The 20,441-nt window shown below is 36.8% G+C and overlaps 1 protein-coding gene across 8 annotated transcripts in view; it reads left to right on the top strand.

Annotated features, from left to right (window-relative positions):
• The window catches only part of LOC308608922 (uncharacterized protein), a 309,206-nt gene that overhangs the window by 272,334 nt on the left and 16,431 nt on the right, over positions 1 to 20,441 (top strand). For 4 of the 8 annotated variants that reach the window (XR_014014245.1, XR_014014246.1, XR_014014247.1 and 1 more), the window contains 2 exons: positions 4,591 to 6,421; positions 14,878 to 14,950. Coding sequence is in view for 1 of the 8 variants with exons in the window: in XM_081222292.1 (XP_081078418.1) it covers positions 6,745 to 6,816; positions 14,878 to 15,582 (777 nt within the window). In the remaining 7 variants the exon portion in view is untranslated. The other 4 variants (XR_014014242.1, XR_014014243.1, XM_081222292.1 and 1 more) reach the window with 4 other exon arrangements.

The following is a 20,441-nucleotide window of genomic DNA, read 5'->3' as shown; positions in this document are numbered from 1 at the left end:
TGCCGTGGAGCAGCTGGGCCCGTGAGCCATGGCCGCTGAGCCTGCACGTCCGGAGCCTGTGCTCCACAATGGGAGAGGCCACAACAGTGAGAGGCCCATGTACTGCAAAAAAAAAAAAAAGGAAAGGAGGGAATACTTAGTTATTCTCTGTGTCCACCTTACTCTGACACCAAAGCCAAGTAAAACCATCAAAAGAAGAGAAAATTAATTACCAGTATGTCTTAGAATATAGATTCCAAATTTTTTTTTCCAAAAGAATCCAACATCATATTATCAGAATTATACACCATAAATAAGTAGAATTATTGCCAGTAATACAAGGATAATACATCACAGTAATGTAATGAGGGAAAGAAACCAAAGCATCATCTCAGTTGATACAGAGCAAGAATTTGATACAAACCAACAAACCTTTCATGTTTTCAGAAAAGAAAAAAAAAGTGAATTAGGAATAGGAAATTTCTGAACATGATAAATAGCATTTATGTAAAACACATGGCTAATATCAGTGTCAAATGACTGAATGCTTTTCTCCTAAGATCATCAGCAAGACAAATGTACCTGATTTCACCATTGCTGTTATATATTGTACTGGATATTGTAGCTACAGCAACTAGGCTGGAAGAAGGAATGGAAGGCATAGTAATTGGAAAGTAAGAATTAAAAACTCTTTTTATATTCCTATTATGTAGAAAATTCCAAGGAATTCACAGAAAGTTTCTAGAGATAATAAGATCAGCAAAATTAAACCATCAGCACTCAAAATTATTTGTATTTCTGTAGCTAATTACAATCTGAAAAGGAAATTTAAAAATTATTTTAAAAATCCATGTACCATAGTATTCAATAGAATAAAATGCCTAGGAATAAATTTAGCCTGGAGTTGAAGTATTTGTTCAGTGAAAACTGCAAAACTTTGCTGGAATAAATTAAGGAACATGTAAATAGATGGAAATACATCTTGTGTAAATGTATTATAATACAGTATTCTTTTGTGTGTGTGTGTGTGTGTGTGTGTGTGTGTGTGTGTGTGTGTGTGTGTGTGTGTGTGTGGTACACGGGCCTCTCACTGTTGTGGCCTCTCCCATTGCGGAGCACAGGCTCCGGACGCACAGGCTCAGCGGCCATGGCTCACGGGCCCAGCCGCTCCGCGTCATGTGGGATCCTCCCGGACCGGGGCATGAACCCATGTCCCCTGCATCGGCAGGTGGACTCTCAACCACTGCGCCACCAGGGAAGCCCTGTAATACAATATTCTTAAGATGTCGTATAACCCATAGTGATCAACACATTCAGTGCAATTCCTTTCAAAACATGCATAGCCTTTTATGCAGAAATGGAAAAGCTGGTCCTCAAATTCATATGTAATTGCTAAGGTTTGTGAGTAACCAAATCAGTCTTGAAAAAGAGCGAAGTCTGAAGACTTGAATTCTGATTTCAGAACTTACTGCATAGCTTCATTAATCAAAAATGATACAGTCCTGGCATAAGTATATACATATTGACCAACGAAATAGAATCGAGTTTCTAGAAATAAACCCATATACCTATACCCAGTTGCCTATTGATAGGTTTCCAAGATCATTTAGAGGAATGAGTAGTCCCTTCAACAAATGGTGCTTGACAGCTGGATTTCCACATGCAGAGGAATGAAGCTGAACCCCTACCAACAAATGGAGCTTGGACAAATGTACTCAGCAATGAAGATGTACCATATACAAAATTAACTCAATGTGCATCAACATCCCAAATGTAAGAACTGAATCTCTGTAACTTTTAGTAGAAAACATAGGAATAAATCTTCATGACCTTCATGACCTTTGGCAATGGGATATTAGATGTGATATCTAAAGTCTAAGTAAATAAATAAATAATAAATATATTAGATGCTATCAAAAATCAACACTTTTGTGCATGATAGGACATTACCAAGGAGGAAAAAGGCAACATGCAGAAGATGAGAAAATACAAAGCATATGCCCAATACGGGTCAAGTATCAAGGATGTGTTATGTATTAAAAACAAAAAAACAAAACTCTTACATCTCAACAAGTAGACAACCCAATTAAAGAATGGGCAAAAACTTGAAAAGACATTTCTTCAGAGAAAATGTATAAATGGACAAAAAGCACATGAAAGATGCTTCATATTATTTGATATAAGTGAGGTAAAAGCAGAGCCATGAGATAATTTCATATCCACTAATGTGTTTGTAATTTTAAAGCATGAAAAGGAAAAGTGTTGGCAAGAATATACATAAATTGAATCTTGTCCACATAGCTGGTATTTAAAATGGTTCAGCTGCTGTGGAATACAGTGCAAAATGTCTACAGAGACAATGAAATTTTGGTATATGCCTACATTGGAGTATTATTAAGCCACAGAAGTCATGAGGTACTTACAACATGATAAATTTGGATGAACCTACAAAACATTATGCTAAGTGAGTGAAACCAGACACAAAAAGTCACATGTTATATGATTTCATACATATAGACATTACTTTGAGAAAGAATTTTGATTATTTGCTGCCAGGAACTAGGAATAGAGGGAATGTGGAGAAACCGCTTAATGACTATAGGGCTTTACTTTGTAGTGATGAGAATGTTTCCTACTAAATCATGTGAATGTGCTAAATGCCACTTTAAATTGTTATTTTTAAGTTATGTGAACGTCACCTCAGGAAATTATATTTTTAAAAATCTGCCAGTGAAGAAGCCCAGTACTAAGTGGTTTCACTGGTGAATTCTTCCAGATGTTAAGGAAGAATTAATACCACTTTTCAGCCTCTCTCCAAAAATACAATTGAGGGAACATTTTAAAATTCATTTCATGAGATAACATTTCCATGATACCAGTGTCAGACAAACACAAAGACAAAACCTATGGGTCAGTATACCTTATGAATATAAATGCCAAAAACCTTAAAATACTAGTTAAAAATTGTGACAACATGCTAAAAGGGATTATACACCATGAGCAAAATGGGATTTTGTTTCCAGAATTGCAAAGATGATTTACCATACATAAATCAGTCATACCATATTAATAGTAGAAAGGAAAAAAAATAACGTGATAATTCATTTCAAAGAAAGCATTAGACAAAATATATACCCGTTCATGATATACAAAGCTCTACAAACTAGGAATAGAATGGAATTTCCTCAACACGATGAAAGGCATTTATGAATACCATGTAACATAGTTAAAGGGGAAAAGATGGCTGTCTCCTTATGACCAGAAATAAAACTAGGATGCCTCTTGTATTCAACTTTGTACTAAAAGTTTCAGCCAGAACAATTAGCCAAGAAAAAGAATAAAATATATCAAAATTGGAAATGAAGATGTAAAATTGTCTCTATTCTCATGATATTGTCATACATACAGAAAATCCTAAAGAATACATGCAAAAAACTATTAGATCTTAAAAGAAATTCAGCAGTGTTTCAGAGTATACAGAAAAATCAGTTATATTTTTGTGTACTAGCAATGGACAATACATAAAGGCAAATAAGCAATTCCATTTACAATATCATAAATAATAAAATATGTAGGGTACATTTATTCAAATAGATGTGAGACTTGTAAATTGAAATCTACACAACATTGCTGAAAGAAATTTAAAAAATGGAAAGACATCCTGCGTTCATTTATTGGAAAGCATATTTAACATGCCATCAGCCCATAAAGCAATATACAGATTTAATGTGATCCTTATCAAAATCTCAACTGCCTTTTTTACAGAAACTGAAAAGCTGAACCTAAAATAGGTATGAAATTGCAAATAACCTGAATAGCCTAAACAATCTTGAAAACTATAAATTTGGATGATTTACACTTTTTTCAAACCATAACAAAGCAACAGTAATCTTGAACAGTATGGTATTTGTGTAAGGATAGACATATAGGCCAATGTCATAGAAATGAGAGTTCAGAAATACAACTTATGGCTAATTGATTTTCCAGAAGATCGCCAAGACCATTCAATTATGAAAGAGTAGTTTTAGCAGATGGTCCTTTGACAACTGGAGATCAACATATAAAAGAATGTAATTGGACTTTTAACTCATAACCTTTACAGAAATTAACTCAAAATCTATCAAAAGCTAAATATACAAGCTAATACTGCAAAAATCCATAATTGAAAATATATAGTAAAATTTTCTTGATCTTTAATTTGGTGATCAATTCTTAGATATGACACTGAAAGTAAAATCATCAAAAGAAATAATAAATTACAGTATACCTCATTGCAGTTGGTTTTATTGCACTTTGGGTACATTGTGTTTCTTACAAATTTAAAGTTTGTAGCAACCCAGCATTGAGCAAGTGTATTGATACCATTTTTCCAACAGCATTTCCTCACTTTATATCTCTGTGTCATATTTTGGTAATTCTTGCAATATTTCAAAAATTTTCATCATTATATTTGTTATGGTGATCTGTGATCAATGATCTTTGATGTTACTATTGTAATTGTTTTAGAAAACCACATACCACATCCATATAAGACGGTGAGCTTAATCAATGTTGTATGTTTCTAAATGCTCCACTGACATGCCATTTTCCTGTTTCTTTCCCTCTCCTCAGGCCTGTCTATTCCCTGAGAAACAACAACAATGAAGTTAAGCCAGTGGATATCCCTACAGTGGCCTCTAAGTGTTCAAGTGAAAGGAAGACTTGCACATCTCTCACTTTAAATCAAAAGCTAGAAATGATTAAGCTTAGTGGGGAAGGCATGCTGAATGCCTACACAGGCCAAAAACTAGGCCTTTTGTGCCAGTTAGCCAAATTGTGAATACAAAGGAAAAATTCTTGAAGGAAATGAAAAGTGCTTCTCCAGTGAACACATAAATGATAAGAAAGCAAAACAGCCTTATTGCTGATACTGAGACAGTTTTAGCAGTCTGGATAGACAAACAGACCAGCCTCAACATTCCCTTAAGCCAAAACCTAATCCAGGGCAAGGCCCTAGCTCTCTTCAATTCTATGAAGGTTGACAGAGATGAGGAAGCTGCAGAAGAAAAGTTTGAAGCTAGCAGAGGTTCATTCATGAAGTTTAAGGAAAGAAGCCATCTCCATAACATGAAAATGCAAGGTGAAGCAATAAGTGCTGATGTAGAAGCTGCAGCAAATTATTCAGAAGATCTGACTAAGATAATTAATGAAGGTGGCCACGCTAAACAACAGATCTCCAGTGTAGACAAAACAGCCTCTACTGGAAGAAGTACATCTAGGACATTCATAGCTACAGAGGAGAAGTCAATTCCTGGCTTCAGAGGACAGGCTGACTCTCTTGTCAGGCTAATGCAACTGGTAACTTTGAGTTCAAGCCAGTTGTCATTTACCATTCTGAAAATCCTAGGGTTCTTAATAATTATGCTAAATCTACTCTGCCTGTGCTCCGCAAATGGAACAACAAAGCCTGGATGAAAGCACAGCTGTTTACAACATGGTTTACTGAATATTTTCAGCCTACTGTCGATACCCACTGCTCAGCAAAAAGAGATTCCTTTCAAAATATTGCTGCTCATTGACAATGCACCTGGTCACTCAAGAGCCCTGGTGGAGATGTACAATGAGATTAATGTTGTTTTTATGCCTGCTAACATCATCCATCCTGCATCCTGTTGGTTAAGGAACAATTTTGACTTTCAATTTTTATTATTTAACAAGTACATTTTGTAAGACAATACCTGCCATAGATAGTGTTTTCTTTGATGTTTTGGGCAAAGTAAATTGAAAACCTTCTGGAATGGATTCACCAATCCAGATGTCATTAAGAACATTTGTGATTCATGGGAAGAGGTCAGAGTATCAACATTAACAGGACTTTGGAGGACATTGATTCCAGCCCTCATGGATGACTTTGAGAGGTTCAAGATGTCAGTGGAGGAGGTAACTCCAAATGTGGTGGAAATTGGAAGAGAACCAAAAATTAGGAGTGGAGCCCAAAGATGTGACTGAATTGCTGCAATCTCGTAATAAAACTTTAATGGGTGAGGAGATGCTTCTTATGGATGAACTAAAAAAGTGATTTCTTGAGATGGAGTCTACACCCATTAAAGATGCTTTTGAATATTGTCCAAATGACAAGAAAGGATTTAGACTGTTACACAAACTTAGTTGATAAAAGTAGTGGAAAGGTTCGAGAGGACTGACTCCAATTTTAAAGTTCCACTGTGGGTAAAATGCTACCAAACAGCATTGCATGTTACAGCGAAGTTGTTCATGAAAGGAAGAGTCAGTTGATGTGGCAGACTTCACTGCTGTCTTATTTTAAGAAATTGCCATAGCCACCTCAGTCTTTAGCAACCACCACCCTCATCAGTCAGCAGCCATCAACATCAAGGCAATATCCTCCACAAGCAGAAAGATAACTACTCACTGAAGGCTCAGGTGACATTATTTTCTAGTTAAGGTATGTACATTGTTTTTTAGGCATAATGCCACTGCATACTTAATAGACTACAATGTAGTGTAAGTATAACTTATTTTCACTGGGGAGCCTAAAAATTCATTTGACTCAACTCAATTTACTGTGATATTTGCTGGAACAATACACTCACTATCTCAGAGGTATGCCCATAGTTGGACTTTATCCAACTTACCAAACATGTGCACCATAGCACACTCTGAGGGAAGTGAAAAGACAGCTCACAGAACGGGAGAAAATACTTGGAAATTATGTATTTGAGAACTTACTAGCATGGAGAATATGTAAAGACCACTTCCAACTAAAAAATGGAAGAAAAGTACAATTTAGAAATGCACCAAGGACATAAATATTTCTCAGAAGTTAATATACCAGGAGCCGTAAGTACATGAAAAGAATTTTAATATTTTTACTTGAGAAATTCAATTCAAAATAACCATGAGTATCACTTAACATTTTGGGTATAAAATGAAAAATGGAAAATAATAAATGTTGCTAAGGATGTGGAGAAGTTGGGATTTTTGTTCTTTGTTATGGGGGATGTCAAATAGTGAGGCTACTGTGCAAAACAATATGGTGGTCCCTCAAAAATTTATAGAATGTCTGTGACCCACAAATTCCACACAAAGGTATATTCCTCAGTTAAAGGAATATTAATGTTCAAGTAGAAATTTTGTATGGAAATATGTAAAGGAATATTAATGTTCAAGTAGAAATTTTGTATGGAAATATGTATAGCCACACTATTTGCCATAGTCAAAGGGTGTGTAAATGGAATAAGACCCTTATGTGTCTGGTTTCTTTTACTTAGCACAATGATTAAGAGGAACATACATGTCATACTGTGTATCCATAATTCATTCCTGTTTATAGATGAATAATATTGCAGTATATGGACATACTACTTTCTTTACCCATCCGTCACCTCATGGTGATTGGGACAGAAAACATTTGAAGAAATAATAATAATGTTTGGTGAAAGACATAAATGTGCAGATTCAATAAGCATTGTGACCTTGAAGAGAATAAACCCAAATGCATACTGATAACACAATGTAATCAAACTGATGAAAGCCAATGATGAAGAAAAAATTTTGAAAGTTCCTACCAAAAATCAGTTTATTATATATAGGGTAATGGTAATTTGAATAAATAACTGTATTTCTTACCAGATACTACAGAGTCCAGAAAATAGAACATCTTTAAAGTGCTGAAGGTAAAATTAACCCAGAAGTCTATAACTAGGAAAAATATCATTTTAAATGAATTTAAGATTATTCTCAAATGAAGGAAAACCTAGATAATTTTTTATCACAAAAATGCTCTAAAAGAAATGATAATGGTTTTCTTCAGGTAGTGACGCCAGAGAGAAACTTGGTACTTCAAAGGGATAAAGTTTGAGCAAGTAATGGTAAATATCTGGGGATATACGATAACTGTTTTTCTCCTAAACCCTTTAAAAAGTACATGACTCTTGGAAACAAGATTATAACATTGCCTGAGAGGAATTTCAATGTATTTAGATGTTAAATTATGGTAACAACATAAAGTAGGTGTTGGGAGGTAATTTTAGCACAGGGCAGGTTTTTGTTTTTTTTTTCTTTTTAGGTATTTTCAATTTATTTTATTTTTATTTATTTTTGGCTGTGTTGGGTCTTCGTTGCTGTGTGTGGGCTTTCTTTAGTTGCGGCAAGTGGGGGCTACTTTTCATTGTGGTGCGCGGGCTTCTCATTGCGGTGGCTTCTCTTGTTGCAGAGCACGGGCTCTAGGCACATGGGCTTCAGTAATTGCAGAGCGTGGGCTCAGTTGTGGCACACGGGCTCAGTATTGGTGGTTCGCAGGCTCTAGAGTGCAGGCTCAGTAGTTGTGGTGCACGGGCTTAGTTGCTCCGCGGCATGTGGGATCTTCCCAGACCAGGGCTCGAACCTGTGTCCCCTGCATTGGCAGGTGGATTCTTAATTGCTGTGCCACTAGGGAATCCCACAGGGCTGGTTTTTAAATTTATTGTTTTGCTCTATCCAAATAATAATGTTTCCTTCTGTGACAGAGGATGGCATGACACTTTGCAATCTCTTAAAACATTTAGAATATCCATTTTGAGAAAAAAGGTCCAACAAGCCTTGTTTGTCAGATGAAGTTAGTATTTTTTAATAATACAGAAACATTAGCCACAGGGTAATCTCATCTTCACTTTGAAATGTTGCAGCTTTCCCTCTCTGGGAAACTTTATCTCCTGCTCCACAAGCGGAAGCAAAGCTTCAGTGAAAGCACCATGGGGTGCTTAATTCATTAAGGTTCCTCTACCTATTCCTTGAATGCAGTCAAGTCAGCTTCAACTCATTGGCCAGGGTTTGTTTTAGATTATAGGATTGCCCTAGAGTTACAACTTGCAGACAAAGGCAGAGCCTCTGCAATCACTAATAGATCCTGTGGTACCTGGATTAATCCTTTGGGCCTATTGGAAAAGTTAATATACAGAGAATCGAAAATATTCAGGTTTCCTAAACTTGGGATTCCTCACTTCTGATGCAAACCCATTACATGTGCAGAATCAACCTAGACCATTTTTCATTGCCCCTTGGAATAAGGTGGAAGGCTTGAAGAACCAACGTGAACTCATGAAATCAATGTGAAGATGCTCATGCTGCTTACTATGTCATGAGTTATAAAATCTTCTGTCATTGAGGCATGATGTTCATGTCTTCTGCCAGAATTCATAAAACTAACAGGCTTACTTTTAGCTTGTACGTATGACAAAATCACAGGACTATAGTTCATTACAAAGCAGATGGTAATGGGACCTATATGGTCCTAAGATTTATAGATTTTATTTAAAGTAGTAATATTTTAGTGTTTAGTAGATGGGAAAATATCACCCATGTACATTTTTTTTACATCTTTATTGGAGTATAATTGCTTAACAATGGTGTGTTAGTTTCTGCTTTATAACATAATGAATCACTTATACATATACATATGTTTCCATATCCCCTCCCTCTTGCGTCTCCCTCCCACTCTCCGTATCCCACCCCTCCACGCGGTCACAAAGCACCGAGCTGATCTCCCTGTACTATGCGGCTGCTTCCCACTAGCTATCTACCTTATGTTTGGTAGTGTATATATGTCCATGCCTCTCTTTCACTTTGTCACAGCTTACCCTTCCCCCTCTGCATATCCTCAAGTCCATTCTCTAGTAGGTCTGTGTCTTTATTCCTGTCTTACCCCTAGGTTCTTCATGACATTTTTTTTCTTAAATTCCATATATATGTGTCAATATATAGTATTTGTCTTTCTCTTTCTGACTTACTTCACTCTGTATGACAGACCCTAGGTCCATCCACCTCACTACAAATAACTGAATTTCGTTTCTTTCTATGGCTGAGTAATATTCCATTGTATATATGTGCCACATCTTCTTTATCCATTCATACGATGATGGACACTTAGGTTGTTTCCATCTCCGGGCTATTGTAAATAGGGCTGCTATGAACATTTTGGTACATGACTCTTTTTGAATTATGGTTTTCTCAGTGTATATGCCCAGTAGTGGGATTGCTGGGTCATATGGTAGTTCTATTTGTAGTTTTTTAAGGAACCTCCATACTGTTCTCCATAGTGGCTGTACCAATTCACATTCCCACCAGCAGTGCAAGAGTGTTCCCTTTTTTCCACACCCTCTCCAGCATTTATTGTTCCTAGATATTTTGATGATGGCCATTCTGAGCGGTGTGAGATGATATATCATTGTAGTTTTGATTTGCATTTCTCTAATGATTAAAGATGTTGAGCATTCTTTCATGTGTTTGTTGGCAGTCTGTATATCTTCTGTGGAGAAACGTTTATTTAGGTCTTCTGGCCATTTTTGGATTGGGTTGTTTGTTTTTTTGTTACTGAGCTGCATGAGCTGTTTATAAATTTTGGAGATTAATCCTTCGTCCGTTGCTACATTTGCAAATATTTTCTCCCATTCTAAAGGTTGTCTTTTGGTCTTGTTTATGGTTTCCTTTGCTGTGCAAAAGCTTTTAAGTTTCATTAGGTCCCATGTGTTTATTTTTGTCTTTATTTCCATTTCTCTAGGAGGTGGGTCAAAAAGGATCTTGCTGTGATTTATGTCATAGAGTGTTCTGCCTATGTTTTCCTCTAAGAGTTTGATAGTGTCTGGCCTTACATTTAGGTCTTTAATCCATTTTGAGCTTATTTTTGTGTATGGTGTTAGGGAGTGATCTAATCTCATACTTTTACATGTCCCTGTCCAGTTTTCCCAGCACCACTTATTGAAGAGACTATCTTTTCTCCACTGGACATTCCTGCCTCCTTTATCAGAGATAAGTTGACCATATGTGCGTGGGTTTATCTCTGGGCTTTCTATCCTGTTCCATTGATGTATCTTTCTGTTTTTGTGCCAGTACCATACTGTCTTGATTACTGTAGCTTTGTAGTATAGTCTAAAGTCAGGGAGCCTGATTCCTCCAGCTCCATTTTTCGTTCTCAAGATTGCTTTGGCTATTCGGTATCTTTTGTGCTTCCATAGAAATTGTGAAATTTTTTGTTCTAGTTCTGTGAAAAATGCCAGTGGTAGTTTGATAGGGATTGCATTGAATCTGTAGATTGCTTTGGGTAGTAGAGCCATTTTCACAATGTTGATTCTTCCAATCCAAGAACATGGTATATCTCTCCATCTATTTGTATCATCTTTAATTTCTTTCATCAGTGTCTTATAATTTTCTGCATACAGGTCTTTTGTCTCCTTAGGTAGGTTTATTCCTAGATATTTTATTCTTTTTGTTGCAATGGTAAATGGGAGTGTTTCCCTGATTTCACTTTCAGATTTTTCATCATTAGTATATAGGAATGCCAGAGATTTCTCTGCGTTAATTTTGTATCCTGCTACTTTACCACATTCATTGATTAGGTCTAGTAGCTTTCTGGTAGCATCTTTAGGATTCTCTATGTATAGTATCATGTCATCTGCAAACAGTGACAGCTTTACTTCTTCTTTTCCAATTTGGATTCCTTTTATTTCCTTCTCTTCTCTGATTGCTGTGGCTAAAACTTGCAAAACTATGTTTAATAATAGTGGTGAGAGTGGGCAACCTTGTCTTGTTCCTGATCTTAGTGGAAATGGTTTCAGTTTTTCACCATTGAAGACGATACTGGCTGTGGGTTTGTCATATATGGCCTTTATTATGTTGAGGAACGTTCCCTCTATGCCTACCTTCTGCAGGGTTTTTATCATAAATGGGTGTTGAATTTTGTCGGAAGCTTTCTCTGCATCTATTGAGACGATCATATGGCTTTTCTCCTTCAATTTGTTAATATGGTGTATCACGTTGATTGATTTGCGTATATTGAAGAATCCTTGCATTCCTGGAATAAACCCCACTTGATCATGGTGTATGATCCTTTTAATGTGCTGTTGGATTCTGTTTGCTAGTATTTTACTGAGGATTTTTGCATCTATGTTCATCAGTGATATTGGCCTGTAGTTTTCTTTCTTGGTGACATCCTTGTCTGGTTTTGGTATCAAGGTGATGGTGGCCTCGTAGAATGAGTTTGGGAGTGTTCCTCCCTCTGCTATATTTTGGAAGAGTTTGAGAAGGATAGGTGTTAGCTCTTCTCTAAATGTTTGATAGAATTCGCCTGTGAAGCCATCTGGTCCTGGGCTTTTGTTTGTTGGAAGATTTTTTATCACAGTTTCAATTTCAGTGGTTGTGATTGGTCTGTTCATATTTTCTATTTCTTCCTGATTCAGTCTTGACAGGTTGTGCATTTCTAAGAATTTGTCCATTTCTTCCAGGTTGTCCATTTTATTGGCATAGAGTTGCTTGTAGTAATCTCTCATGATCTTTTGTATTTCTGCAGTGTCAGTTGTTACTTCTCCTTTTTCATTTCTAATTCTATTGATTTGAGTCTTCTCCCTTTTTTTCTTGATGAGTCTGTCTAATGGTTTATCAATTTTGTTTATCTTCTCAAAGAACCAGCTTTTAGTTTTATTGATCTTTGCTGTTGTTTCCTTCATTTCTTTTTCATTTATTTCTGATCTGATTTTTATGATTTCTTTCCTTCTGCTAACTTTCGGGTGTTTTTGTTCTTCTTTCTCTAATTGCTTTAGGTGCAAGGTTAGGTTGTTTATTCGAGATGTTTCTTATTTCTTAAGGTGGCATTGTATTGCTATAAACTTCCCTCTTAGAACTGCTTTTGCTGCATCCCATAGGTTTTGGGTCGTCGAGTCTCCATTGTCATTTGTTTCTAGGTATTTTTTAATTTCCTCTTTGATTTCTTTAGTGATCACTTCATTATTAAGTAGTGTATTCTTTAGCCTCCATGTGCTTGTATTTTTTACAGATATTTTCCTGTAATTGATATCTAGTCTCATAGCATTGTTGTCGGAAAAGATACTTGATACAATTTCAATTTTCTTAAATTTATCAAGGCTTGATTTGTGACCCAAGATATGATCTATCCTGGAGAATGTTCCATGAGCACTTGAGAAAAATGTGTATTCTGTTGTTTTGGGATGGAATGTTCTATAAATATCAATTAAGTCCATCTTGTTTAATGGGATTTGGAGAATATAGTAGTTGCAGTGGGGAGGGCTGCTGGCTTGCCCTTTTTACAATGTGTACAACTGCATTAAGATTTTATAACAAGAGTGGCATTTATGTTTCTTAAAACTACCTTCTATAGTAGAGTATAATACAGAAAAAAGGACACTTTAACAAGAGAAATATGGAATGAATCATAAATCCACCTGATGACAAAGGAAATCAAAATACTTAAGGAAAACACAACTACATCAAATACTACCATGCACTAAAATTAATCTGACAAACTATGTATACTTCTAGTAATTTTTTTCAAACAGTGGTAAAAGATATGAAACTCTAGTTCAGTAGGAACAGATCAATCTCCATTTTGCCTGAGTTTCAATCTTCTGACAGCATCAACTATTCCACTATATTAGAAACAGCAAGCAGTCTTACGTACTGCATCCATACATCATGGACTTTCTTGCAGTAAAATGCTTTTGTGTTTTTAACTTATCGTAAACAAACTCACAATTAGGAGGGGAAAAAAAACAACACTTTTCCCAAGTCCCATGTTCTGAATGGGGTTTTAGATAAAGAATCAATGTTTGCCAAAGAGAACAAGAATCTCTGAAGTATTATAGTTTCGATGATATAGAAGCCCTTTGTATACATACCAGTTTTTATCACCAGGTTATTTTATTTTAGATGACCTACACTATGGCTCAGAAATATGTTAACTTTTAACAGGACTCATGACCTAACTCACTAATTACTTCTATCTGTTTTGTCACTTGTACAATCCATGTTTTCATCTTGGCTTCAACCAAGTCTTATTATTTTGTTGTTTTATTTTTACAGGAGTATTGAATGTCCTATAAGTACCTCTCCCAGTTCTTTCTGGAAGCCTGTATTAGAGAACAAGCAACAACAAACTTACTGACTACATACCCCAGGCTTCTCCAATAATACTTAAACCCCTCAACCAAGAATGTCTTTTTATGGCAGGTCTGGCCTGGGGAGATGGTGATGGACCTGTTCTCTAACAGTCCTGACTATCAAAGCAAGGCCCTAAGGGACAACAGACATAAGGAAAGTCAATTTAATTATTCTTACATCTGTCCACTCCCTCTTGGGTCATCAACGCTCAGGTTCTACAGGCTCACTCAATAACTTAAGGTGTCAAAGGGAGTTCCCATGAGAACTAGCCCAACAGTTATCTGCCTTACTTGTCCATAACTGACTAGGCTCTCCAGGTAATTACAAATGCAGTAGAATTCTTAAGACACAAGAACTTCCTCTTTGACTCAGAAGAGTAAGGAAACATGTAAAATGTAATTGTGTAAAGCAATAAATTCTAATCAGTGTTGCAAAAAATGCTGTTATTGTAACACCAATCAGCTCAAACTAACTTTCTAAAAACATTTTTTTAGGATAGGCTGGCTAACGTTCAAAAATTGCCCATATAAGTTCTTAGCTTACATTCTATTTAAACATTTCTAAAGCAAGTAGTAACTAGAATAGACACAAAACAGACAATATATCTGGACCTAAACCTATATGTGAAATTGGGTCCACAGGTACACTCTTAACCATTTTTCCAAAGAAATATGTTTAAACGGCTTTACCATGCAGAGCTATGGCTTCCCAGAAGGGTTGCAAATCAGTCTCTACAGATGAGCTATTTTCCGTTGAAGTAGCTCGGTTAGGGGGCACTACAGTCAGTCTTGGGGGAGCTCTAGAGTGTCGCGGTGGAGGAACTTTTCCACACAGGAAGCTGATCAAATCTTCTCTACGAATAGTTCTTCTGCACTTTTTAACCCAAGCCAACACATCCTTATTGCGTCGCTGATAGCCAATTTGAATTCCAATATCAAAACTTTGCTGATGTGTATCCACGCTTTCTTTGTAAAGGTTGGTGACGGCAGTGGCTGCATTTTGGAAGGGAACCCCGAGAGAAAGTCCTGGCTGCTGACACACTCGGTCTTTGTAGAGCTGGGCCACGGCGGTGGCCGAGTTCTGGAAGAGGTGCCACAGCTTCTGCTGCTTGTGCTCGGGCTGCGCGGCCGCCACCGCCTCCTCCTGCAGCTCAGGGGGCAACTGCTCGTCCTGCTCGTCCTCGGCCAGGCACTTCTGCTCCCACTTCGAGAACCAGTGCTCAGGCCCGTGCTCCTGGATCTCGGCCTCGCCCTCCTCCTTCTGCTCCTCCATCCTCCGCGGCCTCCCGTGGCCTCGCAGCCGCCGCAGCTGCGTCCTGCTCAGGCGAGGCCCCTGCGGGAGCGTCATCATCAAGCGGCCCAGCGGCGGAGCCCAGCGGCCTGCAGCGGCTCCTCGCGGCGGCCCAGGCCTCCTGCACCCCGACAGCATGCGAGCTCCACCCCGTGGCCCCGCGTTGCCCGGGATGACCCCCGCCCTGGTACTCGCCACCCCCGGCCCCTGCCGAAGGGTGCTGCGGACCAGATGAACACTGCCGCCTCTCGCCTCGCCGGCCTGAGCATGTCTACCGCCCCGCCATGGTGCCGCGGCCTCCTTAGGGCCACCGCCGACCGCTCCGCGCAGCCCTGCCGGTGCCGCCGAGCCTACCCCGATGACTTCACCCATGTACATTTTAATCCTTAGGGAAACCTCTGAAATATAGGAAAACCTACTAAAAATTATTAAATTAAAATGGAATACTATAAAATATTCAAATCAAAAGGAATAGAGGAAAGAAGGAAAAGTAGAATTTTAAAAAGAGGAGAGACGTAATAAAAAGATAGACATAAATGCATACAAATTAATATCTTAATTTTATATGGCCTAGGACTTTGGGCTCAAGATCAGAGATGCACTTTCATATTTGCCAAAAACCCTGGATATTATATATAAAAGAAATAAAAGAAGAATGAAAAGGGATGGAGATCAGCAAGAGACATTGGCACCCAAGGAAAGACATTACATTGAGTTTTTTTCTTTTGCCTAATATATCTCAGGTTAAGTGCTGAAGTATCTGGCAAATAGAAAGACCTGTGAGCACAGACCAAAAATCAAAACAGAACAAATCCCTAGGAAAAGGATTCTCTAGCCAGTAGCAACCCATCAAATAAGACAACTTTTAGAAAGTATTGCCCTACTACTTCCAAACCTAAGGGTAAAAATCACTGCTCAATCCACACCTCCATCAGCAAAGCCTGAGTGGCATCCTAGCCTTCTCTGTTGCCAATCTACAATGAGACTCTCACCCACCCTCAACCAATGTCAGGATAGTATGAGAGAAGGCCTGTTGGACAGCAAAACCTTTACTGCACAGTGGCAACACTAATCCCCATGGCATAAATAGAGGCCTTGTGGGCATCTTGGATTCATATCCACATCCAGCAGTAACAAAGAGCACTTCCCTCTCTACATGGGGCTTGTCAGATGAGGCCATGTGGTAAGCTAGTACTTTAATCACTCTCCAGCCCTATTGAGTGCTGTCCCAACCACCCATTCTGATATCTGTGGAGGACATGGGTGAGGAGCATTGATGTAATATGCTGTTCCCTCACACCTACATATGATCAGCAGTAATGAGCTTCCTCACCCTTCTGGAGTTTAAAGAATGTCAAGGGGAGAACCTGTACATTCACTGTTACCTGGTACTTAGATGGCAGAATCTCCATCCCTCACCAGAGCTGACTCATAGGAGGTCTGTAAAAAGAAGATTCAAATGAATTCCAGAATCATATGCCCAAAATGTCTAGTGTAAAAAAAAATCATAATCATGGGCCAGGAAATTTTCAACTTTAATGAGAAAAGACAATGAATAGCTGCCAACATAGAGATGACACAGATGTTGGAATTACCTATTGAAGACTGTAAAGCAGCCCCCACAGGAATGTTTTAACAAGCAATTAAAAACACATTTGAAATAGAATATCAGAAAATCTCAGTAAGGAAAGAAGATAGGAAGGACCAAGTGTTTAATTTCAGAACTGAAAAACATAAATGAAGTAACTAAATGGATGGTTTTAACGGCACAATGGAGATGACAGAGAAAAGACCCAGTGAACTTAAAGATAGAACAATTAAAATTATTCACAGAGAGCAAATAGACTAAACATTTTTTTAAGCCTCAAGGGTCTTTGGGACAATAACAGAAGTTCCACGATTCCTGTTACTGGGGTCCCAGAAGAAGGTAAGAAAGAAGGTAAGACCAAAATGTGTTTGACAATGACTGAAGACTCCTCCAATTTTTTAAAACACATAGATTCACAAAGCTTAGTGAACCCCAAATAGTAGAAACCCAAAGAAATCCATTCTGAGGCACACAGTAGTCAAACCATTAAAAACAAAAGATACTCATGAAAGCAGCCAGAGGGGGCCAAAAACAAACAAAAACTATTATAGAAAAAAACCACAAATGATAGTAGACTTGTCCTCAGAAAATGTGGAGGCCAGAAAGAGGTGACTTTACATTTTTCAAGTCATAAAGGAACTGTCACCTATATTTTTATAGTGGGCAAAGTTATCCTTTAGGAATGAAGAAGAAATAAACACATTTTCAAAGAAATTAAACACAGGATAAATTGATGCTCCCAGACCTATAAGAATGGTTAAGGAACATTCTCCAAACAAGCGAAATGATAAATATTGAAACACCAGGAGGGACGAAAGAACAGTAGAAGGTGAAGACTGTTTAACACTGTGTGGCATGGTTCTCAAAGCATGTGGTGAAAATATTTAAAACTGTTATAAATAGAGGGAAAAGAGACAAAAGTTCTCTGCACTTATTACCAAGAGCAACTAAAGATCTCTAAGAATAGATATACTCATAAGCACTAGATAAATCAATATGATATCCTAAAACGCACTCAAGTAAAAAATAGTAAGGTAGGAAAAATAAACATAAATGAAAAACAGATGGAGCAAGCAAACAGCAATATAAATTGTGGAGTTAACCCTACCATGTCAAAAGTTATAATAAATGTAATTTTCTAATTATGGAACAATTATAATGTATATAATATACAATAATATATATAACATTAATTATAATATGCGTACAATTATAAGACAGAATGGCATAGAGGATAAATTTACGTGGCCAGTTATACATGCTGTATGTCAGTAAATCACTCAAAATATGGTGATATATATATCTTGGAAGTAGAAAGATGGAAAAAGCTAACCATGCAAATATGAACCTGAAGAAATTAGGAGTTCCTGTAAATTTCACCACAAAAAATCACAAGGGCCAGGAAGAGACAAAACATGATAAAAGAGTCAACTAAGAATGTATAACAATCTTAAATTTTATGCATCAAACAGCAGAGGTTGAAAATACAAAAAGTAGTAATCGATACAAAAATAATAGAGTTGGCAAACACTCCTCTCAATAGTGGATAGAATTAGACAGAAAATTAGTAAGGGTAGAGAACTGATCAAAACTATGAATTACCCAGACTTAATTGACAGAAGAAACAGGCCATCCATGTAATACCAAAGTAAATGTTCTCTTCAGATGAACATTTGAAATAAACAAATGTAGAAATGATACCATATTTTGTGCCACAAAGCAAATCTCAATATGTTTAAAAGCATTTCAACCATACAGAGTGTTTTCTGACCACAATAGTATTAAAGTAGAAATGCATAAGTGAAAGGTAACAGGAAATTTTATCAACACTTGGAAACTAAAAAACATACTTTTTTGTGTGTGTGTGGTATGCGGGCCTCTCACTGTTGTGGCCTCTCCTGTTGCGGAGTGCAGGCCCAGCAGCCATGGCTTACGGGCCTAGCCACTCCATGGCATGTGGGATCTTCCTGGACCGGGGCACGAACCCATGTCCCCTGCATTGGCAGGAGGACTGCCAACCACTGCGCCACCAGGGAAGCCCAAAACGTACTTTTAAATAACCCACTGATGAAAGAAAATGTCTTTCAAGAAATACAAATACCTAAAAATGAATGACAAAAAATATTAAATATGTAAGATACAGGTCAATCAGTGCTGCGAGAAACATACCATTGAATACACACATCAGAAAAAACAAAACCCTCAAAATCAGTAAACAAAACACCTTAAGAAACTAGGAAAAGAATGGCAAATTAAATACAAAACAAGAAGAAGAAAGAGAATGAAAAAAGATAAGACTAGAGACTGATGAAACTTAATGCACAAAACAATAGAGAAAATGAAACATAGCTGTTTCATTGAAAGGCTGGTTGAAATTAACAAACCTCTACCAAGACTGGGAAAAAAGTGAAGCCACAAATAGTTCAATAACAAGAGAAACAAGATATAACAATAAACTATGAAGACCTTAAAGAAATGAGAAAATATGAATAACTTGCCATGCTTGAGTTAGACACATTAAATGAAATGGACCAATACCTCAAAGAACACAAATTACTGTTACTCACTAAAAGAAGTAAAATGAATAGTCCAATAACAACTTATTTACATTTATAATTTTAAAACTCCTGGAAAAAAGATCTCCAGGCCCACTTAGTTTTACTGCAAAAATGAATTAAATATTTGCAGATGTATCACCAATTTGCATGTGATCTCTTTCAGAAAATGAAAAAGAAAAGCACTTCTTAACTCATTCTATAAGACTAGTGTTGCCTTTATATCAAAGGCAAAGGAACTTAAATAATAAATACATAAATAAAATACAGACTAATATCAATTTAATATAGATGTACAATTCCTTAACAAATAGACAATTTGAATAAGCCCTTACGTATTACAGAAATTAAATTGATAAATAACCTTCAATAAGGGAAAGCATAAGGCCTAGATGGATTCACTGGGGGATTCTATCAACAATTTATGGAAGAAACTATATCAATACTCTGCAAAGTCTTCCAGAAGATAGAAGCAGTAGGAATATTTCCTAACTCATAAAATGGGACCACAATTATCATATATCAAAATCAAAGACATTAAAAGAATACTACAAACCTGTATTTCATGAACACATATAAAAATCCTTAACAAAATATATCAAATCCAAATATGTATTAAAATTTTTTAAGCCATGAACTTATGGAATTTATCCCATGTATGCAACATGGTTTCAACATTCAAAAATCAGTTTCTGTAATCCATCACATCAACAGGCTAAAAAAAGAAAAATCATATGGTCATATAAATAGATGCAGTAAAAATCATTTGACAAAATCCAAAACCCATACATGATTTGTAAAAAAATAAAGAATAAAGAGTAACATCCTTAACCTGATAACAACTTATTCAAAAAACCTACAGGTAGTATCATTTTTTAAAATTGTATTTTTAAAATGTTTTATTGAAATATAGTTGATTTACAATGTGTTAGTTTCAGTTGTACAGCAAAATGATTCAGATATATATATGTGTGTATATATATATATTCTTTTTAAGATTATTTCCCATTATAGGTTATTACAAGATATTGACTATAGTTCCCTGTGCTATACAGTAGGTCCTTGTTGGTTATCTATTTTATATAGAGTAGTGTGTATATTTTAAT

The sequence above is a fragment of the Mesoplodon bidens genome, assembly GCF_964165515.1.
Source record: "Mesoplodon bidens genome assembly, chromosome: X".
Classification (NCBI taxonomy): domain Eukaryota; kingdom Metazoa; phylum Chordata; class Mammalia; order Artiodactyla; family Ziphiidae; genus Mesoplodon; species Mesoplodon bidens.
The sequence above is the reverse complement of the archived record's forward strand: the minus strand, read 5'-3'. Positions and strand labels throughout refer to the sequence as shown.